The 22,485-nt window shown below is 38.9% G+C and overlaps 1 protein-coding gene across 2 annotated transcripts in view; it reads right to left on the bottom strand.

Annotated features, from left to right (window-relative positions):
- The window catches only part of PPP2R3A (protein phosphatase 2 regulatory subunit B''alpha), a 703,244-nt gene that overhangs the window by 81,427 nt on the left and 599,332 nt on the right, over positions 1-22,485 (bottom strand). For both annotated transcript variants that reach the window (XM_053709750.1, XM_053709751.1), the window contains exon 5: positions 12,905-13,174. In XM_053709750.1, the coding sequence (XP_053565725.1) occupies positions 12,905-13,174 (270 nt within the window). The remainder of the gene's footprint in view (positions 1-12,904; positions 13,175-22,485) is intronic.

The raw sequence follows: 22,485 nt of genomic DNA, 5'->3' as shown, positions 1-22,485 counted from the left end.
TTAGGGTCAGATTTAGGTTTAGGGGTTAATAACTTTAATATAGTGGCGGCGACGTTGGGGGCGGCAGATTAGGGGGTTAATAAATGTAGGTAGGTGGCGGCGATGTTAGGGACAGCAGATTAGGGTTTAATACTATTTAATGTTTGCAAGGCGAGAGTGCGGCGGTTTAGGGGTTAATATGTTTATTATAGTGTTGGCGACGTTGGGGGAGGCAGATTAGGGGTTAATAAGTGTAGGTAGGTGGCGGCGACATTGGGGACGGCAGATTAGGGGTTAATAAATATAATGTAGGTGTCGGCGATGTTGGGGCAGCAGATTAGGGGTTAATACATATAATGTAGGTGGCGGTGTCCGGAGCGGCAGATTAAGGGTTAAAATTTTTATTTTAGTATTTGCGATGTGGGAGGGCCTCGGTTTAGGGGTTAATAGGTAGTTTATGGGTGTTAGTGTACTTTTTAGCACTTTAGTTATGAGTTTTATGCTACAGCGTTGTAGTGTAAAACTCACAACTACTGACTTTTAAATGCGTTAGGACTCTTGACTCAGCGCTATGGAAGTCCCATAGAAAAAAGACTTTACGAAATTTACGTAAGTCATTTTGCTGTAAGGCCAAAGAAGTGTGCGGTGCCCCTAAACCTTCAAGACTCGTAATACCAGCGGGCGTAAAAAAGCAGCGTTAGGACCTCTTAACGCTGCTTTTTTTATCCTAACGCACAACTCGTAATCTAGCCGTTAATTTCTTAACATGTAATTATCATCTATAGTTTATATGTTTTCTTTATTTGTATCCTTACGTAGCTATCGTTGAAATTTGACACATATTGTTATAATGATTGCACAATTGTTAAGCACCTTATTATGCACTCTGTATTACAATTGTTTTTTGTTCCTATTTAAAGATCTTTCTGGGGGACACCTGTGATCTCTTATGAAGCGCATCTGAGCATGTGCGAAACTTGTCAGATCTTCCACAGCTGCCCTTCCACACAGTGTGTGTATGGTACCTGTTAGCTTGAATAAATCACCTTTGATCCTTCCTTCATTAACACAGGCATGACTAGCACTGCTGATTGGATCAGCGGCAATGTCCACTCAAAACCAGCAGTGCTCTGTGGGTCCTTAGCAGGACTTCTACTATGTGTTTAACACCTTTGCAGGGTTTAAACACATAGAGGTGCAGGTTTGTTAGTCTTAAAATAACATGCTCTAACAAATTAAGGCATGTACATTTTTAACAAATAATGTAAACTTTTTTCACATTTTTTTTAAAATGGGTTAAAGGGATAGGGAACCCCAAAAAAATATTTTATGATTTGGATAAAAAGGAAATTTATGCTTACCTGATAAATTGATTTCTTCTACGATACGACGAGTCCACGGATTTCATCCTTACTTGTGGGATATTAACCTCCTGCTAACAGGAAGTGGCAAAGAGCACCACAGCAGAGCTGTATATATAGCTCCTCCCTTCCCTCCACCCCAGTCATTCGACCGAAGGTTTAGGAAGAGAAAGGAAAAGCTAAAGGTGCAGAGGTGACTGAAGTTGTAAAAACAAAATATAATCTGTTTTAAAAATGACAGGGAGGGCTGTGGACTCGTCGTATCGTAGAAGAAATCTATTTATCAGGTAAGCATAAATTTCCTTTTCTTCTACAAGATACGACGAGTCCACGGATTTCATCCTTACTTGTGGGATACAATACCAAAGCTACAGGACACGGATGAAACGGGAGGGACAAGACAGAGACCTAAACGGAAGGCACCACTGCTTGAAGAACTTTTCTCCCAAAAACAGCCTCAGAAGAAGCAAAAGTATCAAATTTGGAAAAAGTATGAAGAGACGACCAAGTCACAGCCTTACAAATCTGTTCAACAGAAGCATCGTTTTTAAAGGCCCATGTGGAAGCCACAGCCCTAGTAGAATGAGCCGTAATTCTTTAAGGAGGCTGCTGTCCAGCAGTCTCATATGCCAGGTGGATGATACTCCAGCCAAAAAGAAAGAGAGGTAGCCGTAGCTTTCTGACCCCTACGCTTTCCAGAATAAACAATGAATAATGAAGATGATTGACAGAAATCCTTAGTCGCCTGTAAGTAAAACTTCAAGGCACAGACCACGTCCAGATTATGTAACAGACGCTCCTTCTTAGAAGAAGGATTAGGACACAAGGAAGGAACAACAAGTTCCTGATTAATATTCTTATTTGAAACAACCTTAGGAAGAAATCCAGGTTTGGTACGCAAAACCACCTTATCAGAATGAAATATAAGATAAGGCGAATCACATTGTAACGCTGAAAGCTCAGAAACTCTACGAGCAGAAGAAATAGCAACCAAAAACAAAACTTTCCAAGATAGTAATTTAATATCTATGGAATGCATGGGTTCAAACGGAACCCCTTGAAGAACTCTAAGAACTAAATTCAAACTCCAGGGAGGAGTAATTGGTCTAAATACAGGCTTAATTCTGGTTAGAGCCTGACAAAAAGACTGAACATCTGCCAAACGTTTGTGAAGCAAAATTGACAAAGCAGAAATCTGTCCCTTTAAGGAACTTGCTGATAACCCTTTCTCAAATCCTTCTTGGAAAAAAGACAGAATCCTAGGAATCCTAACTTTACTCCATGAGTAGCCCCTGGATTCACACCAATAAAGATATTTACGCCATATCAAATGATAGATTTTTCTAATGACAGGCTTACGTGCCTGTATCAATGTATCAATGACCGAATCTGAGAATCCCCGCTTAGATAAAATCAAGCGTTCAATCTCCAAGCAGTCAGCTGCAGAGAACTTAGATTTGGATGTTGGAAAGGTCCTTGAATGAGAAGGTCTTGTCTCAAAGGAAGTTTCAACAGTGACAGAGAGGACATGTCCACTAGATCCGCATACCAAGTCCTGCGTGGCCACGCAGGCCCGATCAGGATTACTGAAGCTCTCTCCTGTTTGATCCGAGCAATCACGCGTGGAAGGAGAGGAAACGGTGGAAACACATAAGCTAGGCTGAACGACCAAGGCACTGCCAAGGCATCTTTCAGTTCGGCCTGGGGATCCCTCGACCTGGATCCGTATTGTGGAAGCTTGGCATTCTGTCGAGATGCCATCAGATCCAATTCCGGCCTGCCCCATTGGAGAATCAGTGAGGCAAACACCTCCGGGTGAAGTTCCCACTCTCCCGGATGAAAAGTCTGACGACTTAGAAAATCTGCTTCCCAGTTCTCTACTCCTGGGATGTAGATTGCCGATAGATAACAAGAGTGGGCCTCCGCCCATCGGATTATCTTGGATACTTCTATCATCGCTAAGGAACTCCTTGTCCCCCCCCTGATGATTGATATAAGCCACAGTCGTGATATTGTCCGACTGGAATCTGATGAAGCCAACTGAGGCCACGCCTGAAGCGCATTGAATATTGCTCTCAGTTCCAGAATATTGATTGGAAGTCGAGACTCCACCTGAGTCCAAACACCCTGAGCCTTCAGGGAATTCCAGACTGCACCCCAGCCCAGTAGACTGGCGTCCGTCGTCACTATCACCCACGAGGGCCTGCGGAAACACGTCCCCTGGGACAGATGATCCGACGACAACCACCAAAGAAGAGAGTCTCTGGTCTCTTGATCCAGATTTATCTGAGGAGATAAATTTGCATAGTCCCCATTCCACTATCCGAGCATGCACAGCTGCAGTGGTCTGAGATGAAAGCGAGCAAACGGATGTCCATTGCCGCTACCATTAATCCAATTACCTCCATACACAGAGCCACTGATGGCCGAGGAATGGACTGAAGTGCTCGGCAAGTAATTAGAATCTTTGACTTTCTGACCTCCGTCAGAAATATTTTCATGTCTACCGAGTCTATCAGAGTTCCCAAGAAGGGAACCCTTGTCCGTGGAACTAGTGAACTCTTTTCTATGTTCACCTTCCAACCGTGAGTTCTCAGTAAAGACAACACTGTGTCCGTGCGAGATTTTATCAGATAATAAGTTGATGCCTGAATCAAAATATCGTCCAGAAAAGGCGCAACTGCTATGCCCCGCGGTCTGAGAACTGCCAGAAGGGACCCTAGAACCTTTGTGAAGATCCTGGGTGCTGTGACCAACCCGAAGGGAAGAGCCATAAACTGAAAATGTTTGTCCAGGAAGGCAAACCTTAGGAACTGATGATGATCTTTGGGAATAGGGATATGAAGGTATGCATCCTTCAAGTCCACGGTAGTCATATATTGACCCGCCTGAATCATTGGTAAAATTGTTCGTATAGTCTCCATCTTGAACGATGGGACTCTGAGAATGTGATATCCCTTTAAGACTTTCTGACTATCAGCACTTCCTCCTATTTAAGGAAGTGCTTTTCCATTACTCAGTGCCTGAAAATTAAAGTGGATTCTCTCATCCTGTGTTACTGCTCTTTCCAAGCAGTATACTTTTCCCTTTCAGGTCTTAAGTATTTTATTTTTTGAAGGCTGTTTGTGTCTCAAAGTTTGCTGCACTTCTTTCCTGATTCTTTTGGACTGATACTTCTAATCATATCCCTACGCTACCGGAACTCTATCACACGCGGCTGAAGCCGCACTCACACAAGCTGCTACCGGAACGCCGCTCTCTACTAATCTCCGGTTTAGCACTTACTCTGCTGTTATTACCGCTCTCCACGCTACACCATCGCTTCTGGGGAAATCTGGTCTTGTCACCACGCTGGTTTGGGTATCGTATTGTATACAAATCATAAGGTTTCCAAATATAACGCTAAGTGTCTTTACTTACCTGAGGTGTATTACACTGAATTAACCTCCTCCTTGCTGGTCAATATTGCGTGTGTGTTGGAACATTGTATATATATTTTAGAGTGTTTGTGTGAGTGCGTGAAACTTAAGGAAAGATATTTGAACATTACTTTATCTAGAGTTGAACTCTATCACTTCGTTTCTTATACTGAATATAAAGGATTTTTTCTCATTTTTTCTTTTTCGATAATATTAAGGAATCATTGCTTATATTATAGAGGCTTAATAAGTTTCTCTCATAAGATTTATTATTATCATTCATAGAGGTTTATACCATACTTTTCACTTCAATTACTAAAAGTAAATGCTCACCTTGTACATGCTAGTAGAACAAGTTATATTTACTTGCTGTTTACAAGAATAGAGCTACTGTCCCATTGATTTAATACCGGGATCTCAAATACCACATGGAAAGATTTACCCTCTTTCACAAGAAGAATTGGTATATCTAAGATCATATTTAGATGAAAACTTGCGAAAAGGGTTCATCTCACACTCAACATCCCCTGCTGCTGCAGGACTGTTTTTAGTATGCAACAAAGATGGAACAATAAGACCTATTATTGACTACAGGGCATTGAATGAAATAACAATTAAAAATAGGTATCCTCTACCTCTCATACCAGAGTTACTCGAAAGATTAAATGAGGCCACGATCTACTCAAAATTAGATCTAAAGGGCGCTTATAATCTTATTCGCATAAAGGAAGGACACGAATGGAAAACCGCGTTCAGAACCCGTTATGGTCTATTCCAGTATAACGTAATGCCCTTTGGTCTAAGCAATGCTCCCGCAACCTTCCAACATTTTATCAACGAGATTTTTCATGATCTAATGGATATCTTGTGTCATCATATATCTAGATGATATTCTGATTTATTCGAAATCTTCCATAGAACATGAAAAACATGTTAGGTGGGTTCTTACTCGTCTCAAGGAGCATAAGTTATATGCAAAGCTGGAAAAATGTGTTTTCCATGTCTCTAAAATAAAGTTTTTGGGTTATATAATTACCCCAAACAAAATAGAAATGGATCCTGAAAAAGTAGCCGCAATTAAAGACTGGCCTATACCCACTACAGTAAAAACATTACAGTGATTTATTGGTTTCGCAAATTATTACCGTAAATTTATTAAAAACTTCTCCTCAGTGATAAAACCACTAACACAATTAACTAGTATAAAACAGCGCTTTAAGTGGTCTGAACAAGCCCAGAAGACTTTTGATAGTCTTAGGGAAATGTTCACAACAGCTCCAATACTAACACTGCCTAAATTTGATCAACAATTCCTGTTGGAAGTTGATGCATCGAACACAGGCATTGGGGCTATTCTTTCCCAACAAAATAAGGAGACAGGTGAAGTTCATCCCATTGCGTTCTATTCAAGAACTTAAGCTAACTATAGTGTTGGAGACAAAGAACTCCTTGCTATTAAGTGTTCACTAGAACAATGGAGACACCTACTAGAAGGATCAGTAATTCCATTTCTTATTTATACTGATCATAAAAACTTAGAATACTTAAAGAAGAATAAGACTTTAACAGCTAGACAAGCAAGGTGGTCACTTTTTTTAGATCGCTTTAACTTTTTAATAACTTATAAACCTGGGAGTCAAAACACAAAGGCAGATGCACTTTCTCGTATTCATGAGTTACTTCCTCATGAACAACCTAACTTCACTATCCCTCCAGAAAAGATAATAGGTACCTTAACACCCTTAGAAGAAGAGATTTACACTGCTCTAAAACATGATTCAATACCACTACAGAATTGTTCTAAAGATCCTACTACAGGTCTTTTTTATCATGAGGAAAAGTTATACATACCTGAGAAAATAAGGTCTTCCATTCTCACACATACCCATGATGACACCATATCTGGTCACCCAGGGATACAGAAAACCATTGAACTTACCCGTCGTAAGTTTTGGTGGCCAGGGATGAATAAATACATTTATGATTACGTCTCTAGGTGTGAGAATTGCGCTAGAAATAAAATTGAACATAAAAAACCCATAGGGTTACTTAGACCTCTGCCCATTCCAGATAAACCATGGAGTACTATTGCCATGGATTTTATAGTGGAGTTACCTGCATCACAACAATATAACACTATCATGGTAGTAGTCGACCATTTAACAAGACTGGCTCATTTTATTCCACTCAAGGGATTACCAACTGCCATGACTACAGCTAAAGTATTTCTTGATCAGGTTGTAAGACTACACGGTTTACCCTCTAATATTATTACTGATAGGGGTACCCAATTCACCTCTTCCTTCTGGAGATCTTTGTGTAAGCTACTGAAAATTGATCATCGCTACACTACTGCTTTCCATCCACAGACAAATGGGTTGACAGAAAGACTGAACCAGACCATTGAACACTTTTTACGTTGTTATATTTCACATTTACAAGATGACTGGCTAATTTACCTTCCTATGGCAGAATTTACTCATAATAATTCATTGTGTTCCTCAACCAAAACATCCCCCTTTTTCGCAACTTATGGGTACCATCCTAACACTATAACCTTGTCCCACAAAACAGTGAATTCCCCTTCAGCTTTAGATTTTTCTTCCAAACTTCAAGATTGATTGAAAGTATTGAAAACACATCTAGCTGAGGCTAAGGAATACCAAAAGAAATACTATGATCGGAAACATTCGATTGGACCTGAATATAAAATAGGTGACTTAGTGTTACTCTCTACTAAAAACCTCAAACTTCAGGTCCCTAGCAAGAAATTGGCTAACCAGTTTCTGGGACCTTACCCTGTAGAGCAGATAATAAATCCCAATGTGGTCAAGCTCACGTTACCCAAGGATTACAAGTTTCATCCCACCTTCCATATTTCATTATTGAAACCTTTTCATTCAATGACACGCACGGCAGTTGATCTTCCGCCTCCTATCTCAGTGGATCTTCAAGAGGAATTTGAAGTTGAATCAATACTGGATTCTAGGATTCGACGACAAAGATTAGAATATCTCATCAGATGGAAGGGTTATGGTCCAGAGGATGTTTCCTGGCATCTTCATTCAGAAGTTCATGCCCCTCGTCTGGTGAAGTCATTTCATCATCGTTACCCCCTTAAACCTGGTCTGGAATCCCCGGGGGTGATTCCCTGAGAAGGGGGTATGTGATATCCCTTTAAGACTTTCTGACTATCAGCACTTCCTCCTATTTAAGGAAGTGCTTTTCCATTACTCAGTGCCTGAAAATTAAAGTGGATTCTCTCATTCTGTGTTACTGCTCTTTCCAAGCAGTATACTTTTCCCTTTCAGGTCTTAAGTATTTTATTTTTTGAAGGCTGTTTGTGTCTCAAAGTTTGCTGCACTTCTTTCCTGATTCTTTTGGACTGATACTTCTAATCATATCCCTACGCTACCGGAACTCTATCACACGCGGCTGAAGCCGCACTCCCACAAGCTGCTACCGGAACGCCGCTCTCTACTAATCTCCGGTTTAGCACTTACTCTGCTGTTATTACCGCTCTCCACGCTACACCATCGCTTCTGGGGAAATCTGGTCTTGTCACCACGCTGGTTTGGGTATCGTATTGTATACAAATCATAAGGTTTCCAAATATAACGCTAAGTGTCTTTACTTACCTGAGGTGTATTACACTGAATTAACCTCCTCCTTGCTGGTCAATATTGCGTGTGTGTTGGAACATTGTATATATATTTTAGAGTGTTTGTGTGAGTGCGTGAAACTTAAGGAAAGATATTTGAACATTACTTTATCTAGAGTTGAACTCTATCACTTCGTTTCTTATACTGAATATAAAGGATTTTTTCTCATTTTTTCTTTTTCGATAATATTAAGGAATCATTGCTTATATTATAGAGGCTTAATAAGTTTCTCTCATAAGATTTATTATTATCATTCATAGAGGTTTATACCATACTTTTCACTTCAATTACTAAAAGTAAATGCTCACCTTGTACATGCTAGTAGAACAAGTTATATTTACTTGCTGTTTACAAGAATAGAGCTACATTCCATTTATTTTATTTTTTATTATTTTTCTCTGAAGTTTGGTGAGACAAAATTATCACAGAGAAACTTGTTTAGACACTTGAGATCTAGAATGGGTCTGAAAGTTCCCTCTTTTTTGGGAACCACGAAAAGATTTGAGTAAAAGCCCTGCCCCTGTTCCAGTTTTGGAACGGGACAAATTACTCCCATGGTAAAGAGGTCTTTTACACAGCGTAAGAACGCCTCTCTTTTTATCTGGTCTACAGACAATCGTGAAAGATGAAATCTCCCTCTTGGGAGAAAATCCTTGAATTCCAGTTGATACCCGTGGGTCACGATTTCCAATGCCCAGGGGTCCTGAACATCTCTTGCCCAAGCCTGAGCAAAGAAAGAAAGTCTGCCCCCTACTAGATCCGGTCCCGGATCGGGGGCCGCCCCTTCTTGCTGTCTTTGTAGCAGCAGCGGGCTTCTTGGATTGTTTACCTTTATACCAAGCCTGGTTGGTTCTCCAGACTGACTTGGATTGAGCAAAATTCCCTTCCTGCTTTGTGGAGGAAGAGGAAGCAGAGGGTATTCCTTTAAAATTTCGAAAGGAACGAAAATTATTTTGTTTACCCCTCATCTTAACAGACTTATCCTGAGGTAGGGCCTTTACCTCCAGTAATGTCAGAAATGATTTCCTTCAATTCAGGCCCGAATAGGGTTTTACCCTTAAAAGGAATAGCTAAAAGCTTAGATTTTGATGACACATCAGCAGACCAAGATTTGAGCCATAACGCTCTACGCTCTAAAATGGCAAATCCTGCATTTTTCGCCGCTAATTTAACAATTTGAAAAGCGGCATCTGTAATAAAAGAATTAGCTAGCTTGAGAGCCTTAATTCTATCCAAAATGTCCTCTAATGGAGTCTCAACCTTCAGAGACTCTTCTAGAGCATCAAACCAAAAGGCTGCTGCAGTAGTAACAATGCAAGCTGTAGGTCGTAAAAGAAAATCCTGATGAATAAATAATTTCTTTAGAAGACCCTCTAACTTCTTATCCATAGGGTCTTTGAAAGCACAACTGTCCTCAATGGGTATAGTCGTACGCTTATCCAGGGTAGATATAGCTGCCTCCACCTTAGGGACCGTTTGCCAAGAGTCCCGAATGGTGTCTGATATGGGAAACATTTTCTTAAAATTAGGAGGAGGACAGAACGGTATACCTGGTCTATACCATTCCTTCTTTAAAATTTCCGAAATTCTTTTAGGAACCGGAAAATCATCAGTGTAAGTAGGTACCTCTAGATATTTGTCCATCTTACACAATTTCTCTGGTGGTATCAATAGGGTCACAATCATCCAGAGTCGCTAAAACCTCCCGAAGTAACAGGCGGAGGTGTTCAAGCTTAAATTTAAAGGACATGACGTCCGAATCTGTCTGAGGTAACATATTTCCTGAGTCTGAAAGTTCTCCCTCAGACAGCAATTCCCTGACCCCCAACTCAGAGCACTGTGAGGGTACGTCGGAAATAGCCAATAAAGCAACAGAGGATTCAGTATTCACATTAATACCTGACCTACTGTGTTTACCCTGTAACACTGGTAATTTAGATAATACCTCTGTAAGGGTAGTTGACATACCTGCAGCCATCTCCTGCAGAGTAAAAGAACTAGACGCACTAGAGGTACTTGGCGTCACTTGTGTGGGCGTTAAAGGTTGTGACACTTGGGGAGAATTAGATGGCATATCCTGATTCTCTTCAGTCTGAGAATCATCCTTAGGCACACTTTCTTTACCGAAATATGCTTTTTACAATGAAAGGCCCTTTCAGTACAAGAGGTACACAACGTAAGAGGGGGTTCCACAATGGCTTCTAAACACATAGAGCAATTAGTATCCTCAATGTCAGACATGTTGAACAGACTAGCAATAGCCACAATAGTCGTAAAAACACTTTATTTATTGATTTAAACAATTTTAAACAATTTTTTGAAAAATGTGTACTGCGCCTTTAAGAAATAAAAAAGCGCACAATTTTTCTAAACTGCCTAAAAACGTTAAATAACGCAATATAATTAAATACACATATTCAATTATGCCAAAAATTATTGCACCCTAAGAGCAAAGGGTGAATTTAACCTCTAACAGACATTTATAGCAAAAAAAATATTTCATTTGAAAAAATGACCCCTGCACCTCAGCTGTGGTGCCTACCTGCCCCCAGGGTACTGCAAAATTACTTGACAATGATCCGGGTTAACAGAGAACAAGTTTAGGCCCAACCGGAGCTAATGCCTGCTGCCTTCTCAGTCAGAGTAAACTGTGTGTCTGAGCGTGCGAAAATAGGCCCCGCCCATCATGGACGACGTTCGCATTAGTCCATACAACCGCATGGGAAGCGGTTAGAAAATAAAGCCATGTGGTCCCCTTAAAGCACAACAGAAATATTACAGCCATACTGATTATTTGTCTCCCAAATAAAAACCGTTAAGCTGCCTCTCCCAGTGTCCCTTTCATATACTGCTTTTAGCCCAGTATCATGTCAATTAAAGAAATAAACATAGGATTTTTAGTAATACCCTTTGTGTACAGGTCTACTGCTTACCCCTTCCCTTGCAGGGAAAAAATGTCAGCCAGTTCTGATATACCAAGTCTCCTCAGAATAAAAAGACTGAACATACCTCAATGCTGCTGTAGCATGAAACCGTTCTCCACACTGAAGATTTCTCTTGTACTACCTTCAGAAGCTCTGTGGGAACCGACATGGATCTTAGTTACATCTGCTAAGATCTGCAACATCAGGGCAGAAATCTTCTTCCATATCTCCCTGAGGAAAATAGTACTCACCGGTACCATTTAAAACAGAAAACTTCTTGATTGAAGAAACTAAAACTAACACCTCACTTTACCTCTTCCTATTACTAACACAGGCAAAGAGAATGACTGGGGGTGGAGGGAAGGGAGGAGCTATATATACAGCTCTGCTGTGGTGCTCTTTGCCACTTCCTGTTAGCAGGAGGTTAATATCCCACAAGTAAGGATGAAATCCGTGGACTTGTCGTATCTTGTAGAAGAAACATACAATTTTAAACAACTTTCCAATTTACTTCTATTATCAAATTTGCTTCATTCTCTTGTTATCCATTGCTGATTGAACAGCATTGCACTACTGACAGCTAGCTGAACACCTCTAGTTAGCTAATCAAACAAGACAAATGTGTGCAGGCACTAATTAGCAGCAGCTCCCACTAATGTAGGATACGTGTAGGATAATGATTACTAAGAGAACAAAGCAATTTTGAAAATAGAAGTGAATTTGAAAGTGTCTTAAAATGATGTGCTCTATCTGAATCATGCAAGTTTCATTTTGACTTTCCTATCCCTTTAAGGTTTGGCAAGAAAAAAAGTGACGCTTACACATTAATTGGCTTACAAAGGAATCAATTAAAGGGACAGTCAAGTCCTAAAAAAACTTTCATGATTCAGATAGGGCATGTAATTTTAAACAACTTCCCAATCTACTTTTATCACCAATTTTGCTTTGTTCTCTTGGTATTCTTAGTTGAAAGCTAAACCTAGGAGGTTCATATGCTAATTTCTTAGACCTTGAAGACTGCCTCTAATCTAAATGCATTCTGACCACTAGAGGGCATGTATTTCATATAGATAACATTGAGCTCATGCACGTGAAGTGACCAAGGAGTGAGCACAGATGCAAGTCTGTCAAAAGAAATAAAATAAGGGGGCAGTTTGCAGAGGCTTAGATACAAGGTAATTACAGAGGTAAAATATGTATTATTATAACTGTGTTGGTTATGCAAACTGGGGAATGGGTAATAAAGGGATTATCTTTCTTTTTAAACAACAAAAAGTCTGGTGTTGACTGTCCCTTTAACATGGAGCTCACTATCAAATAATGTAAAACTTTAAATCTGAAGCCTTTTCCACCTAACTTTTTAACCACATGAGCAATTCAACTATATTTCTTTGCCTTGTGCATTTGTTGGCTATTTTTTTAATTAAATGACCAGTTCATTATGCAAGAAGTGTGTTTTTCCCAATAGTCTGAATCTGAATGCACAAGTCTACAAACTAAAGTGATCTTTTTAACAAATGTGCTACAGCTGTGATCAACCTCACAGAGTTCTGCCTTACCTTGGCAATCTTCCCCATTTCATAGATATCTGCCTTCTCATCCTCCATGCTGGAAAAAGCAGCTTCGGCTGCAGCAATAGAGTCTTCTAGGCCGGGGGTGGGATTGGGTAACCCTTTCGGGAAGTAGAAACGTGGAATGTTTAGGGAGAGTTGCGTACTGTTGGCAGCTGCGGTGGTGGGTGGAGGAGGAGAAACTGGACGAGGTATAACGGGTGTGTTCACAGGGGCAGGAGGAGGGGTACCCGGCTTCTTCTCTTGTTTACTTTGAACCTGGAAGCAATAAAATAAACAAATTTATACTCTTTTGCTCCATTAACCTGAAAAGTCAACCAACCATCCTTTTGCAGGTGCCAGATATAAGTCAGGGGGTTGCAAAATAATTCACATGACTGCATTATGCATCTACACATTACAACTGCACACTGTGAGCTAGATCATGTGATATCCATGATGTTTTCTCAGCTTCACTTTTGCAACAACAGTGTCAGAAGTAAAGAGTTAGGGTAACATTAATTCAAAAGTAATCTTAACTTTAAGATACTTAAACAGTGAAGTCAAAATTAAACGTTCATGTTTCAGATAGAACATACATTAAATAACTTTCCAAATTACTTCTATCTGAAGCCTGTCTCATCCCTGCCCCATGAGAGATGCAAAATATATCCCAAAAAAAGATTTGTTTGTGCTTATACCATGCAAAATGTTTCCAATGTATCTCTTCTAATTGTTTAACTTCTATACTCTCCTATATATAACATAGGCATTTTCTATCAGCATAAAAAACGCTCCAGGGCCCAAACACTCTTTAGTGTACGTAAATGCTCTTTCATGGTTGTATAACTTATTTAGGCTGATTTTTGTTTTTTACTTTATCATCTTGTGGGTGGACATGATTCGCTGTAGCAAATCATGTCTGCCCGACATCGATAAATGCAGACAGCATACACTGTCGACATTTATCATTGCACAAGCATTTCTTCTCCAATCGGCCGCTAGCAGGGGGTGTCAATCATCCCAATCGTAGCGGATCGGGAGGATTGCAGTCCGACATCTCAGAGGCAAACCGGAAACATGGGGGGTAGATTGCAGCATCCGCTGCTTGGTAAATCTATCCTTATATGTGTGTGTATGTATATATATATATATATATATATATATATATATATATATATATATATATATATATATATGTGTGTAAACAAATAGAGTAGAATAATGTACAGAAATACTGAAGAATATCAGGTTCCAATAAACTAAGAGACAGTCATACATTTCCGTACTACCATGAAACAGAGAGCAACTTTACCTAAATAAAACGTGTTTTTTTTTTTAAATAAACCTCTATTTTTTTAATTTGCCTTTATTGGCATTTGACGTAGTGAAAGAGAAACATTAGAAAGTTATCTCTCTTGTTACTTAGGCAGTCCTAATCAGTGTCGTTTGATTTCAGATAGTCCAGTAAAAGAAAAAGCTCATGAAGCTCTACATAAAATTATAAAGCAGTGGAGATTACATTGTCTTCATAAGACAGTGTACACTCAGGAATTCTTAATCTGATGCCTAACTAAAGTCAATCACACTAGTAGAATAAACAAATGGACAATAACAACACAAACAATAACCGTGTATGAGTACTTATTCCTGCTGTATAAACCTTTATTTTAAAATTTGTGGACCTTAAAACTAATTTGTATAGTAGGCAAATTAGACCCTATCGGACCAAAACTCTTGGAACTTAAAGGGTGATAAACAGGAACATAGGCTTTTCATGAGAACATTCCCTAAATATATCAGAAATGAGCCTGCACTCTCTAGCTATGGTAGCCTTTTGGGGGCTACAAGTTAAACAAATTATTTCAAGGATACTGCTACATGACTCTTACTGTACATTAATCTAAAACTCAATTAGGACTATTTATGACCTTGGCCTTTTGTAGGTGTTAGTAAAGAAAGATAGATGGTTAACTAACATTTAGTATCTTATTTAATGTACAAAAGCTAGGCCATTTTGAGTTAAAACACCTGACACATACGTCTGAGGTTTTGCTGTTTCTCTCGTTCAGAGAGGGATTGCCTGGTATTACGGGCTGGACTGTACTGTTTAAGGGACACTGAACCCACATTTTTTCTTTTGTGATTCAGACAGAGCAGCAATTTTACTCCTAATATCAATTTTTCTTCATTCTCTTGCTATCTTTATTTGAAAAAGAAGGCATCTAAGCTAAGGAGCCAGCCAATCTTTGGTTCAGCACCATGGACAGCACTTGTTTATTGGTGGGTGAATTTATCCACCAATCAGCAAGAACAACCCAGGTTGTTAACCAAAAATGGGCCGGCATCTAAACTTACATTCTTGCTTTTCAAATAAAGATACCAAGAGAATGAAGAAAATGTGATAATAGGAGTAAATGAGAAAGTTGCTTAAAATTGCATGCTCTATCTGATTTACAAAAGAAAAAAATTGGGTTCCGTGTCCCTTTAAGTCAGGATCAGACTGATATGCTACAGGAAAGTTCTTCCCTGTGAAAGGCACATGTTGAACAAAAAGAGGCTGCTTCTTGGGTGGTAACTAGCCATAGAACAAGCTTTTATGCTATTGTTGATTCCCAGGTTGAGTGCTTCTCTCTTTTTATTTATGCACATTCTAATCATACTCTGATCAAGTAGCATTTGGAGTGGTGGAAAAAAACATTTACATAAGAGGAATTACGGCATTGGAACCCATCACACAGTGCCGGGATTTTATGTTGTGACACATGTTCTACTTCTATAATGGATGGACATTTGGGTGAGAGAAAAGCCAGCGAAGATCCAGTTGTTTAGAATAGCAAACGTGGTCGGTAAATGCCACATATCAAGGTAGATAGAAGGTATACAGAAAGCAGTAATTTCATGTACTATACAGCAAAGACCCATGAGTACTCTACTTGGGAGTATGGAGTTGAAGGCCAAGACCTTGTAACGTGCTCTGGAACACTGAGGCTGCCAGTGACAACACGAGAAAGTTTAGTTTATCTGTGAAGATGACACCGATATTTCTCAATTTTGTCTTGAACAGCTCTCAGTACTGCAACCCATCATGACTGCAGCCAGGAAGTTCCCCCAATAAGGCTGATTTTTAATCTTGTGTGGGTCAGTCAGCTTGTTTGTGTGGCCAGGCCAATACCCAGAATTCTATGTCAGCCAAACTTTAAATATAAATGTGATTATTATATGTAATCAACTGAATTAGCTGTTCAACATCACATTACCTTCCCAATTCAATAGAACCTCCTGATCTACATATCAATTTAGTATAGGTTAAATATAGCCAACCCTTTAATATAAAAGGTTCCAGAAAGAAAAGAAAATGTCATCTGTGCACACAATGCCATTTGTTTTTTTCATGAACATAGAACATCAGATTAACATGACGTTTTGTATCGCTTAAACTACTTAGCATTTTTTTCCAGACCAACACAGGAACCTCCATATTCTTACCTAACAACAAGACTGGTGCAGGTTTTTTTTTTTTTTTTTTGCTGTAGCCTTCTTTGAAAATATCACGTCTCCCTCTATTCAGTTTTTCACACATGAATAACTTAAAGGAACTGTCCTAATATCACATTTTCTTTGTTCTCTTGGTATCTTTATTTGAAAATGCAAGAATGTAAGCTTAGAAGTCGGCCTCTTTTGGGTTCAGCACCTGGGTAGTGCTTGCTGATTGGTGTCTAAATGTAGCCACCAATCAGCAAGCGCTACCCATGGTGCTGAATCAAAAAGGGGCTGGCAATTAAGCTTACATTCCAGCTTTTTCAAATAAACATACCAAGAGAACAAAGAAAATTTGATAATAGGAGTAAATTAGAAAGTGTCTTAAAATTGCATGCTCTGTCTGAATCATGAAATAAAAATTTGTGTTTCATATCCCTTTAGTAAATACTAGAACAATTTACTTCAAAATTGTTTTTTTTTATGTTTTAGATGACAAACACAACTATAAGGTTTAACTAAATTTAATCAATCAACTTAAAATGTATTATCCACATTTAACATAGTATTTTTTTGTCAGAACTTAAATGTTCAATAAATTCAAAATTTAAATTTCAAGATTCAGTTTGAACCTGCAATTAAAAAAAACAACTTTCTAAATTGTACTTCTAATATCAAATTTGCTTTGTGTGTTCAGCTAGTTCCCAGTAGTGCCCATTGCTGCCACTCAGCCTACTCTTCAACAAAGGATACCAAGAGAACAAAGCAAATGTAATAATAAAACTAATTTGGAAAGTTGTTTATAAAATTGTATGCTCTGCCTGGATTGTGGAAGTTTAATTTTGACTTTACCGTCCTTTATATCAAAAAGGTAGCCTAAGGTTAGGATCCAAAAATCTAAAACAGGTTTAGTGAGGCTTCGGGAATTTATCATCTCGTGGCCACTAGTTACTTCATTTTGTATATCCAGTTTATTATGCGAGAGTTGCCCAGATTATAAGGAATGCCAGTAAGCAACTGCAGATCAGCACATAATGCATATGACACTTTTATTTTGTGGATTGTAGACATCTTGAAGAATTATGGAAAATGTACCTAGTTTATTCAAAGAGCTTTGTACAAGTTATGGGTTGTGTAGCCAGTCCAAGTCGTGAGTGTAGTTCATTTGCAAGGTTTATAAACAGTCAAATACAAAACAGACAAACACAGGCACAAGCTCATGCACGTGCATGCGCACACACAAGCACCAAATTAAAAATGTTGTACTATGTCAAAGTCATTATGTTATATTAATTCATTACTGGCTCTTTGTAATGTGTGACTTCAGTGATTTACTTGCTTCCAAGATTTAGCAGCCCATTTACTGAGCTTTTAGTGAAATGCTTTGTCAACCAGCTCAGCAGGAAATGGGAAGGATTTTGTGGGCAACATCTCATGCATTTATTACTTATGTCTGTGTAGTATCCTGTATGTCTTAATTAATCTATACTGTGGAACAACTGTATGTCCATGTATACAGGTTCACAATTAAAGCACCAGTAAATACAGTAGATTTGCAGAATCAACAAATGCATGATAAAAAGACAATACAATAGCACTCTGGCTCCGATTTATTAAAGTGCGAGCGGACATGATACGATATAGCGTATCATGTCCGCCGCACATCAATAAATGCCGACAGCATGCACTGTCGGCATTTATCATTGCACAAGCAGTTCTTGTGAACTGTTTGTGCAATGCCGCCCCCTGCAGATTTGCGGCCGCTAGCAAGGGCTGTCAATCAGCCCGATCGTATAGGATTGGGCGGATTGACGTCCGCAGCTTCATAACTGCTGTTTCCGGCGGGGACATCAAGCTCCATTCGGCCCCTAAGTCTGAACTTCAAATGAGCAGTAGATTTTTTTTTTTTAATTTCAAAGTTATGTCTATTTCCACTCCCACTGCATCATGTGACAGCCATCAGCCAACCACAAATGCAGATAAGTATATTCTGTGAATTCTTGCACATGCTCAGTAGGAGCTGGTGACTCAGAAAATGTAAATATAAAAGACTGTGCACATTTTGTTAATGGAAATAAATTGGAAAGTTGTTTAACATTGCATGTTCTATCTGAATCATGAAAGTTTTATTTTTACTTGAGTGCCCCTTTAAATGTAAATATCAGGCAACACATTTTATATTACGGATGTGTTCCTCTCTGTCTTCATTAGTTTGTTGAGTCTTTTACTGTAAATATGGCTGCACCACTATTGATATATGCACATACCAAAGAAAATTAAGTGCAAGTAATAGAAACAAGCCCAGACCTGATCTGTAACTTGGCACAGATTTATGGTGACAGCTATGTTCTTTCAAGAAAGCCTGACACTGTTCGCTTGGTGCTATTAATAGACCTCATGGCATCTGTGTGCAAATTCTTTACCAGGGTGGCATGCAACACCAGCTGTGAGGAGTGCACACTCAATAGAAATGCGCTGGTCCCTTATCAGTACCTGATCAAAAGAAGCAGCAAATAAGAGGCACATAAAGTAATAGAAACAGCTACAGGATTTTACTTTTACGTACATAAAACAGACTATACTTTAATGCTATAGTCAGTAAGTTTTTATGCTCCTCAGTCTGAATGGCTTTGTAATCTCTCAACTTAGTTCATGCATGATCTTCTATTCAGAAGAAACATCATGCATAATGTCCCTTTTAATTACTGTAGTATTTGTAAGTACAAAAATATAAGGGTCAAAGAAGAATATGTGTAAAAAATATTTTAAACTTTGCTCTAGAATTGAGGCTATTCTCAGTGTAACCGGGTACCTTTTCATAGTTCTTTGTTTACATGAATGACTATTACCATCATCAGTGAAGTGGTAACAGTTTATCTGGGATAGGAATGGTAAATTCGTACACTGATGGCCACTTTCTAACTCCTCTGGGGCCTACTGTGTGATTAAACACTGATGCCACAGAATATTCAGTGGTACAGGGTCACGTCTTGATATCAGCATCTGGATATATATTAATAGAAAATAAAGAAGTAAAATAATTACTATTTGTATTAAAATATTCTATGATTAAACGGACAATTAAAGTCATGTTTATACACATTGAGGCCTCTTTAAAGGGACACTGAACCCAAACTTTTTTCTTCCGTGATTCAGATAGAGCATGCAATTTTAAACAACTTTCTAATTTACGCCTATTATCAATTTGTCTTCGTTCTCTTGTTTTCTTTATTTGAAAAAGAAGGCATCCAAGCTATTTTTTTGGTTCAGAACCATGGAAAGCACTTGTTTATTTGTAGGTGAATTTACCCACCAATCAGCAAGAACAACACAGTATGTTCACCCAAAATGGGCCGGCATCTAAACTTACATTCTTGCATTTCAAATAATACCAAGAGCATGAAAAGAATTTGATAATAGGAGTAAATTAGAAAGTTGCTTAAAATTGCATGCTCTATCTGAATCACAATAGAAAAAAATTGGGTTCAGTGTCCCCTTAACAATGTCTGTCGGACCTGATCCGACAGTGCTGATCAGGTCCGACAGACATCGCTGAATGTGGAGAGCAATACGCTCTCCGTATTCAGCATTGCACCAGCGTCTCACAAGAGCTGCTGGTGCAACGCCGCCCCCTGCAGACTCACAGCCAATCGGCCGCCAGCAGGGGGGTGTCAATCAACCCGATCGGAACTTGATAGATAGGCCCCATAGCATATAATAATAATTAAGCGCAATGTGACAAAATATCTCTACAAAAAATGTTTTTAAAGCTTTTCACAATGTCATTTTATTATCTGAGCAATCACTGTGTAGAATGCTGCAGAGTCTAATACATTTTACCATACTAAACTATGAAGCACTATTGCCTCTTTTTGGGTGATGGAACATTCACAATTTGATGAGGTATTTTCCACCAAAATCTGGCAACATAAATAATTAATGTATATTGCAAGGTTATTTAATTCTCCTTAATAAAACATGCTATAAAGAATTATTTTTTTTCTTTAATGTCACTTTAATTGTCCAAAATGTAATTTGTATGACCCTATAGCTTACAGTACTACAACTGCTATAAGAGCTAGATACTGACTAAAATCCCTTAAATTTATACAAATTTATATAGATTCCAAAGAGCTGCCCAAAAATTGCTACCTGAAACTCCTCCTCTAATTACAAATAAAACATCTGCCTGTAACATAATTAATGAACTCTTCTCTGCTTGCCTTTATCACAGGGTAGTTCCTGCTCCAAACTATTTAAAATGTTCCTCATAAACCCCTATATAAAACTATTTGCTGATTCCTGGGCATTTGTATAACTGGCTCATTGTTTTTCTGGGTGGCTCCTAAAATTGAAACAAATTTGGCAACCACTGCCTAAACTCATCTTTTTTATAGTAATACTTCTGCCTCCACTAACTCCTCCCCTGAACTTCTACTATAATACCTGGTTCCTCCTTTAGCTCCTCCCACAAAAAGATGAAATCAAAACAGAGCTAATATAAAGCATCTTTTTGTCACCTCAAATCAGGATTTAAACCATTACAATGATTAAAAACCTTTAAGAATAAAAATATAGCAAATTACTTTACACAATTCTTTCAAACCTGAGCTTGCTGAAAAGACTTGATCCTTTTTTTAAATCGAGAAGGAAGCACAAAATCACAGCCCCTGGCCAGAAAGGCCAATTCTCCCCTCAAATCAGGATCCCTCCTGAGCGACGCCTCCTTTATCATCATCTTGAAGGACCAGTTCCCAAAACAGCTTTCTCTGAAGTTGCCACTGGTAAAGCTCTGCAAGGAGGGTCAGTAAGTTTGAAGGGTAAGATGCTTCTCTTGGCTTACAATTCTTCTACAGAGGAGACTGGCACAGTTTTGCAATCTAAGCTTAGTGTATCACTCCAGTGCCCCACCATCCTATGGCAGTGTGGAGCTTCACGCCCGTCATAAGCTTCCTGAACTAAATTCTTAACACAGAACTGTCTTTTTCTGAAGCCTCCTAACACAGAGCAGCTGAGAAACATGACCTCACACTGGTGCTGATGTGTGATGGACAGCTAGTGCTGGCCTGGGCTAACAGAGGGGGAGAAACAAGGGGAGGGAAAGGGTGCACAGGAGAGAGGCATTCTGGGAAAGGACGCTCCAAGAGGCTGCACTGATACTAAACTTAGATACTCCAGAGAAATGTACTTCATAAAAAGAGACTTCTCTGTCTGTTTAGTCTTTGTCCATTTGGTCTAACAATGGAGCAAATAACTAAACTATGAGTGTGGCAGTAGTTTAAAGTAAAAATTGTAGTATATATACATTAAAGTTATTTTATCCCAAGGCTCAATACAAGGGTCACTGCTTCAGTACAGGTGTGTTAAATGTATGCACATACCACAAGCCAATGAATTCTACTGCTACAAAAAGATTTGCTCAAACCAGGATGATTTTGTCATGAAATGGGATGCAATTTCGTGGACTGGATTAATGTATTAAAACATTACTCCTATTATAGAGAATATACTATGTATATGGTGAATTCACCATTAATTTAACAAGCACCCTAATCAGTCTAACTTTGTTCAGTATCTCTAAATTCCAAGCACCCTATAGAGAATGGTAACATATTAGCCATTATTAGTCTTACTGTGCAAATTTTTAAGGTCTTTTCCCAATGAATATGCACATTAATTCTGGTGATTTGTGGCTAAATGTTTGTAAAATTAAAAAACATGTTAAAATGAGAGATGTAAATGGGTTTTTCAGGTTACAGCTGTCCACATACTTTGTGCTGCATAAAAACAAGCAAAACAAACGTTTAACAAAGAAAGCTCTTTGGTAAAAAGTAACTGCATACAAGAGTGATAGTGCAAATGTTATACAGAGGAGGGAGAATGCAGAGCTGAGTTGCTAAAGAATCCTGCAGTTCTATATTTAGAATGCACCTGTCACTATGCCAGTCTTGTCCTTGCTGGGACTTTGAAGAGGTTTCCGTTTTCCATTAATGAAATCCTGAGCTCAACTCTCAGGCCCACAGCACATGGGAGTGCTGGTTAACAAACTGACCTATGGTTGCATGTTACCCTCAGGGCTTTCCCTGCTGCCTTAGGATGGGACAGGGGAC

This window comes from Bombina bombina, chromosome 4 (assembly GCF_027579735.1).
Source record: "Bombina bombina isolate aBomBom1 chromosome 4, aBomBom1.pri, whole genome shotgun sequence".
Classification (NCBI taxonomy): Eukaryota; Metazoa; Chordata; class Amphibia; order Anura; family Bombinatoridae; genus Bombina; species Bombina bombina.
This window is presented reverse-complemented; position numbering and strand designations above follow the sequence as displayed.